At 47.6% G+C, this 7,811-nt stretch overlaps 1 protein-coding gene across 1 annotated transcript in view; it reads left to right on the top strand.

Annotated features, from left to right (window-relative positions):
* Kpna7 (karyopherin subunit alpha 7) overlaps positions 1-3,405 on the top strand; it is a 109,973-nt gene extending 106,568 nt beyond the window's left edge. The window contains exons 12-13 of the mRNA XM_021222693.1: positions 1,466-1,550; positions 2,939-3,405. Coding sequence (XP_021078352.1) covers positions 1,466-1,510 — 45 coding nt within the window. The 3' untranslated portion in view covers positions 1,511-1,550; positions 2,939-3,405. The remainder of the gene's footprint in view (positions 1-1,465; positions 1,551-2,938) is intronic.
* The last annotated feature ends 4,406 nt before the right edge of the window (positions 3,406-7,811 follow it).

The following is a 7,811-nucleotide window of genomic DNA, read 5'->3' as shown; positions in this document are numbered from 1 at the left end:
AAAAAAAAAAAAAAAAAAAAAAAAAAGAAAAAGAAAAGAAAAGAAAAGAAAAAAGAAAAGAAAAGAAAAGAGAAAAGAAATTCAAGAAGGTCAGACATGGTGGTGTTCATCCGTAATCCCAAACTGAGAAAGGCTGGAAGTCAGATGCTAGGCTGGACTACATAATACAAACCTTGGCTCAAAAGAGGAAATAGACTTCAGTTGTTTGTATTTTACGGCATACACAACTATGTTCAGAGCCCCCCTTTTTTTAAAGATTTATTTATTTATTTAATGCATATAAGTACACCACCATTGCTCTCTTCAGATGCACCAAAGAGGGCTCCAGACCCCATTACGGATGGTTGTGAGCCACCATGTGGTTGCTGGGACTTGAACTCAGGACCTCTGGAAGAGCAGTTGATGCTCTTAACCGCTGAGCCATCTCTCCAGCCCCCCAGAGCCCATTTTTTAAATTAATTGATTTATTTAATTTACATCAATACGGTAGCAGCTCCCCCCCTCCCTGGAACAGTGCTCCCCTCCCCCATCCTATTCCCCATCCACTCCTCCTCCCTTTATCCTCAGAGGAGGGCAGGCCTCCCATAGAGATCAACCAGCCTTCGTATATCAAGTTGCAGTAGACTGGTATCTTCCCCTGTTAAGGTTAGACAAGGCAGCCTGGTAGGGAGAAAGGGATCTAAAGGCAGGCCGCAGAGTTAGACCCAGCCTCTGCTCCCACGGTTAGGAGTCACACGTGACGACCAAGCTACACAACTGTAACATGTATGCAGGAGGCCTAAGTCAGTCCCATGCATTCCCTGGTTGGCAGTTCAGTCTCTAGGGGCCCCTCTGGGCCCAGGTTAGTTGGTTCTGTAGGTTTCCCTGTAGTGTCCCTGACCCTGTTTAGAGCCCATCTTAAGCCCTTACAAGTGCTAGTTTCCACGTACATGTGCCATGCCCAGATTTTTCCATCTATAGAAACAGTTCAGTCATACAGCACCTACTTGGCAAGCATGAGGACTTGGGTTCAGTCTCCAGCACCCACTTGTCCTCCCAGAGCTGGGGAAACAGATAGGAGTGTATCCGGGCCTTGATGGCCAGCCAGCCTAGTTCAATGAGTGAGCCCCGGGCCAGTGAGAGATCCAGTCTCAAACCAGGTGAGGGCTGGAGAGGTGGCTCAGTAGTTGTAAGCAAGTACTGCTCTTTCAGAAGACCTGAGCTCAGCTCACAGCATCCTCATGTGGTGGTTCACAGCTGCCTGTAATTGCTCCACATAGCTCCTCCTCAACTCCTGCCCCCAAAGCCCATCCTAAGAAGTTTGTGGATGATTTATTTATGCCTCTGTGAGGCCTCAAGGTTACCTGAGATAAGTTCTAGAATTCGCTGGAACAAGTCCTAGCACAGCTGGGGTGTCAGAGTCAATGGTGCCGTGACTGCACACTGGTGACCTGGGGCTTTTAACCTTATCTGTTCTTCCTTGAAGGACGAAGATGATGACAGTTTGCCCTGGCTTGGGCTGAGAGTGTGAATATGTGGGGAACTAAGACATCTCACACACAGGATGTATGGTGAGCATATCTTCACTCCTCCCTTGTGTCCCCTCTCTCTCCACTATTCTAACCAACTCAGACCCCTTTGTTCTGTGGAGGCAGCCACACCTCTGTGCTTAGCATGCACACATATACAATTTCACATATATCTCTACGTCTGGGAAGCATTGATTAGACAAGTGCAATCTTTTGTCTTTCAGAGACTGGCTTCTTTGGCTTAAGGTGATCATTTCCGGTTACATCCATTTTCCGGAGGATGGGCACGACTTTGTTCTGCTTTTTTGGCTGAAAGGCTCCCATTGTGTATGGAAAGCCCAGTGTTCTTTACCAATACTGGAGTAAAGGGGTCTCTATGCTGTTTTGATTAGAAGCACCCCCACCCCCACCATGAGGCATAGCTGGGTTGTAAGGTAGATCTACGTTTAGGTTTTTAAGACATCTCCCTGATCATTTCCAGAGTGAAGGACTCATCTCCCACAGCAGAGGACAAGATTTCCCTTTGTCCACATTATCTCTAGCATTCCATGTTCATTGTTATTACTTCTGTTTATGTATCTGAATATATGCCATGTTAGTGCAGTTGCCCAAAGATGCCAGAAGAGGGCGTTGAATCACCTGGAGCTGGAGTTACACTTGGTTGTGAGCTGCCAAGTGTGGGTGCTAGGAGCTGAAGTGGGATCCTCTGCAGGAGCACTGCACACTCTAAACCACTGAGCACCTCTGAACCCCGAGTCTTCTTGAGAATTCTTGCACCTCTGGTCATTTGTTTTTTGGTGTCAGTGTAGATGTCTGGTCTTAGTATCATGGTTAATGCTGGCATTATATAAAAAAAATGGGAATGTCTTCTTTTTCTCTTTTATTGAATCATTTGATAAGCATTGGTATTCATTCTCTGAGGGTCTTGTAGAATTCTGCAGCTAACCCAGCTGCACCTGGGCTTTTATAGTTAGGTTTTCTTGAACGTAATACTTTTATCCATTATTTCGGGATTTCACATCATGATCCCAGATCACACTCACTTCCCAGTCCTTCCATGTCTACCTCCCCCACCCAAGTGACCTTCCCCACCCCCACCCCCAGAAAAAAGAAGAGGAGAGAAAAAAGGTCAAATTGCGTTACCCACTTACTCATGGGAACATGGTCAAACTCGCGGTGGCCGGCCCCTTAAAGAAAAGTGTGTCCTTCCTGGCGTGCACCCTGGCCAGAAGCCATCAGCTGTGGAGAGCCACACTTCAGCATCCTTATGACAGTGGTTAAGGGGTTTCTTCAATGGCTTTCTGTCTAGGCTGTTAGTTTGGCTGAGGGGGTCGGGGGGGATAGGGGTTGTCACAGAAGCCTCCTCTGTCTCTCTTTCTCCACTAAGAGTCTGCACACTGCAGCACTAGGAGCTTCCTTGCCCTCACCAGTCAGCCGGAGTACGGATCAATCATGGACTTCCACGTAGCTTCTGGTGATCGTACTGACCACGGACATCCACATGGTCTCTGGTGGCAGTACAGATCTTGGACATCTGAGCTGGGTCCCTCTGCCACAGCAAGAGCCACAGACAGCATCATAGCCCTCCACAGCAGCACGGGCCAGTGACGTCAACATGGCTTCAGGGGGCAGCACAGACCCAACACCATGGCATGACCGTCGGTGGTAAAATAACACAGGCCAACAACATCAATACCTTCCCCAGCTGCAGCAGGACCACAGATGGACCCAAGCATGGCCCTGGGCAGCAGTGGTCAAATATACATGGCAAACGTTTTTTTACCAGCTGAGGAATCTGACTAGGGGCCGTGTCTCTTGTTTTTTGTTGCCGTTGTTAATCTTTTTTGTTAGTCTGTTTCTTTTGATTGGGGAACTGAGATATTGATATATGGTTATTGAAAAGCATGTATTATTTTCTGTCATTACGTTGAGTTTTAGTGGCTGGTGGTTTCATTTTCTGAAACAGGGTCTCATGTGTTCCCAGCTGGGCCTGAAGTCCCCATGTAGGCAAAGCTGGCCTTGAACTGATCTCCTATTTCTGTCTTCTTCAGTGCTAAGATGCTGGGGCACACCACCATATCCAGGTCTAGTTCATACATTTGTAATAAATGCTTATGATTTTAGCTTTAAAAAATTTAAACTTACTTATTGTTATGTATATCATTGCATGTGTATAAATGTACCAAGTGCATGCAGTACCCAGAGAGGACAGAAGAGGGCATCAGATCCACTGGACCTGGAGCTACAGATGGTTGTGAGCCACCAAGTGGGTAATGGAAACTGAACACGGGTCCTCAGCAAGAGCAGTTAATGCTTTAACCACTGAGCCATCTCTCTAGGCTCTGCCTCCCATTTTGAAGGAGGAGCTCAGGAATTATAGATACGCATTGCTGTGTCTAGCTGTGTGGAGTTTGGGGTTCTGAACTCAAGGCTTCTATACTGTGATAGCAAGTGGTCTGCCCACAGAGCCATGTCCCCCTTTAATTTTTATTGCATCTGTCTGTCTGTCTGTCTGTCTGGTTTCCTATACATCTGTCCTAGTTGAGTTTTACTGCTGAGAAGACACCATGACCAAGGCAACTTTTGTAAGGACATTTTTTTTTAAGATTTTATTTTATTATTTTGTGAACATGAGTACACTGCAGCTGTCTTCAGACACACCAGAAGAGGGCATCGGATCCCATTACAGATGGTTGTGAGCTACCATGTGGTTGCTGAGATTTGAACTCAGGGCCTCTGGAAGAGCAGACGGTGCTCTTAACCACACAGCCATTTCTCCAGCCCAAGGACATTTAATTGGGGCTGGCTTGCAGGTTCAGTCCATTATCAAGGCAGGAGCATGGCAGCATCCAGGCAGGCATGGTGCAAGAGGAGCTGAGAGTTCTACATCTTTATCTGAAGGCTGCTAGCAGAATATTGACTTCTGGGAAGCTAGGATGAGGGTTTTCTAGCCCACACCCACAGTGACACACCTACTCCAACAGGGCCACACCTACTCTAACAGGTGCCACCCCCTGGGCTGAGCATATAAAAACCATCACAACATCTAAACACCTAGTCTGAAGTCTAGAATAATTTTGAAACAGGAGCTGGGTAGTGGTGACACCTTTAAACCTAACCCTCAGAAGGCAGAGGCAGGTAGAGCTCTGAGTGTGAGACCAGCCTGGTCTACAGTGTGAGTTTCAGGATGTCCAGAGCTACATGGAGAAAAATTTTAAACAAGTGACGGCAGAAGTCTGGGGGAGGGCAGCAAGATAGTTCTGTCAGTGAAAGTAGATCCCATCAGCCTGAGTTCCATCTTGGGCCCCACATGATGGAAGAAGGAAACTGATTGCCTAGAATTGTCCTCTGACCTCCACACAACAGGCACACACACATACACCCTCATAAGTGTACACAAGGTCTTAGTTAGGGTTACCATTGCTGTGATTAAACTCCATGACCAAAGCAATGGTGGGGAGGAAAGGGTTTATTGAGCGGATGCTTCCACACCACTGTTCATCACTGAAGGAGGTCAGGGCAGGAACTCAAGCAGGGCAGGGCCTGGAAGGAGGAGCTGATGCAGGGGCCATGGAGGGGTGCTGCTTACTGGCTTGCTCAGCCTGCCTGCCTTTTAGTACACAGGACCACCTATCCAGAAGTGAACCACCCACAACAGGTTGGCCCCTTCCCCATCTGTCACTAAGAAAATGCCCTACAGCCCCATATTATGGAGGCATTTCCTCAGTTGATGGTCCCACCTTTCCTACGACTCTAGCTGTGTCAAGTTACTTACACACACACACACACACTTTCTCCTCTGGAATTTCTGGTGTGAGCATTTAGAAGTTGCCTTTCTGATTTTCCTATTTGATGTTGCTGTGTGTGTTGCTGTGGTCTCTGCACTGGGCTGTTTCTCCACTACCATCCTCATTTCTCCCAGAAGGCCTTTCTTTCCTGCAGCCACTTCACTTGAGGCACTTGTTCATCTGGAGTTCCCTCTCTCATTCATCCAAGGCCCTATCTCCACAGCAGGGGAAGCAGCTTTCTCCTTTGAAGGGAGGCCAGTGTTCATTTTTAATTTGATGTGCTCAAGCACAAGGGTCCCATGAAAGATCTGTTGGCTCTGCCTTCTCTGCTCATATCTGAAAGGTCCTCAGGGTGCTGGGGCGTGGCTAAGCAGTAGAGCACTTGACTAGAATCCCCCAATCACCGACTGGAGTCAGGGTCCAACAGTAGAACACCTGCATAGACCTCCCAGTAAAGGGCTAAATCCATCCAAAGTACTGTTTAAGAAAAAAAAAAGTAGAAGCTGGAGAAATGCCTCAGCGGTTAAGAGCACTGACTGCTCTTCCGGGGGTCCTGAGTTCAAATCCCAGCAACTACATGGTGGCTCACAACCATCTATAATGGGATCTGATGCCTCCTCCTGGTGTGTCTGAAGACAGCAACAGTGTACTCATATAAATAAAATAAATCGAGGAGAAGGAGGAGGAGGAGGAGGAGGAGGAGGAGGAAAAAGCCTTCATGCCAATTGGAGATGTGGGAAGGATAGCCATTGGGTGGGAAGGACAGCCATTGGGTAACCACAGGATCCTGGGCTGTTCAAGCAGATGTCCTAACTATGCAAGCTGGAAATTTTGGCCTGGTGTATAGTTCAAGGGTGGAGTGTGCTTAGCAAACATGGGGAGGTGATGTTTTTTGTTTGTTTTTCAAGATTGAGTTTCTCTGTGTAGCCCTTGCTGTCCTGGAACTCATTCTGTAGACCAGGCTGGCTTCGAACTCAGAGATCGGCCTGCCTCTGTCTCCCAAGTGCTGGAATTAAAGGCATGCGCCACCACCACCTGGCAAGATGAAACTTTTAAATCTGGCAACTGTAGACTTCTTTCTTTCTGTTCTCCCGTTCTCTGTGTCATGTACTATCTCCAGGTCAAGCTGTTTGTTTTAGGTAGATTTTATTTCCAGTGTCCAAGCTGTGGAGATCACTGAGTCCAGTCATTATAGCACACACTATTAGGGAGTCCATGGGCCACACATTCAATACCATGGGTTTTCAGGCTGGGTATGGTGGTACCTCAGGACTTGGAAACAGAGAGAGGACAATTATTAAATCTAGACCAGACTGGGTTACACAGTGAAACCCTGTCTTGAGATATAATAAAACAAAGTTGGCCAGTGGTGGCGCACACCTTTAATCCCAGCACTTGGAAGGCAGAGGCAGGTAGATTTCTGTGAGTTTGAGGCCAGCCTAGTCTACATACTGGACAGCCAGAGACACATAGAAAGACCCTGTTTCGAAAAATAAGCAAGCAAACACAATCATCGCTCCTCACTTTTATTTATAGACTGAAGTTTAGAGGGGACAAACGGTTTGCAAAAAATACCTTGACAATACTTGGGAGGCAGAGGCAGGCAGATCTCTTGAGTTTGGGGCTGGTCTGGTGTGCAAAGCAAGTTTCAGGAGAGCCAGGGAGAAACAGAGAAACCCTATCTTGAAACACCTCTCTCCCAAACAAAACAACAAAACATTGCTAGCCAGACACACCTTTAATTCCAGCACTTTAGGAAGTAGGCACAGTCAGATCTCTGTGGATTCTAGGCCAGCTAGGGCTATCTAATGAGACCTTGTCTCAAAAATGACAAAACCCTTCTGTAAAAGCCTGCCATGGCTCTGAACACCTTTAATCCCAGCGCACACAGTGTGGAGACGGGAAGATCAGAAGGTCAGGTTTGGGCTGGGGGTGTGGCTCAGTCAGCAGAGTGAGTACCTTGCTAAGCATGTCACGAAGGCCTGGGTTCTATCCACTGCACGCTATCAACCAGGATTTGTGCTATACAATCCCAGTCCAACAGTATAGGCAGGGGGACTTGGAATTTCCAAGTCATCCTTGGCTACATAATTTGAAGCCAGCCTGGGCTATGTGAGAACCAACCTGAAAACAAATGCTAGAGACCTTGCTAGGGTTGTTCCCTCTGCCCTAAGGGTCTCGCACGGGGTTCACCTCTCTTTTCCTTCTTCCATTCATCCTGTGCTTAGATTACAAGACAAAGAAGCATTTGTGGTCAAGAGTAACAGATGCAAACTGGTTTAGCAGGGTCCTTTAAAAGGGCGTTGTTCACCTTTTCCTACGTGGTCCGGGTACCCGAGTTAGTCACCATCTGGCTGAGCGCCCGTGCACTTGGACTCGACCCGCTGGGGTGACTGGCAGGCTAACAAAGCCAGGAAGGAAGAGGAGCCTGGCAGTATGTTGCCTTCCAGTGTGGAAAGGGAACTGGGACAACTCTGACCTGGCGTCTGCCCCCAGATTTGTCATAGCACACAGA

Source organism: Mus pahari, chromosome 23, assembly GCF_900095145.1.
Source record: "Mus pahari chromosome 23, PAHARI_EIJ_v1.1, whole genome shotgun sequence".
Taxonomy (NCBI): domain Eukaryota; kingdom Metazoa; phylum Chordata; class Mammalia; order Rodentia; family Muridae; genus Mus; species Mus pahari.
The sequence above is the reverse complement of the archived record's forward strand: the minus strand, read 5'-3'. Positions and strand labels throughout refer to the sequence as shown.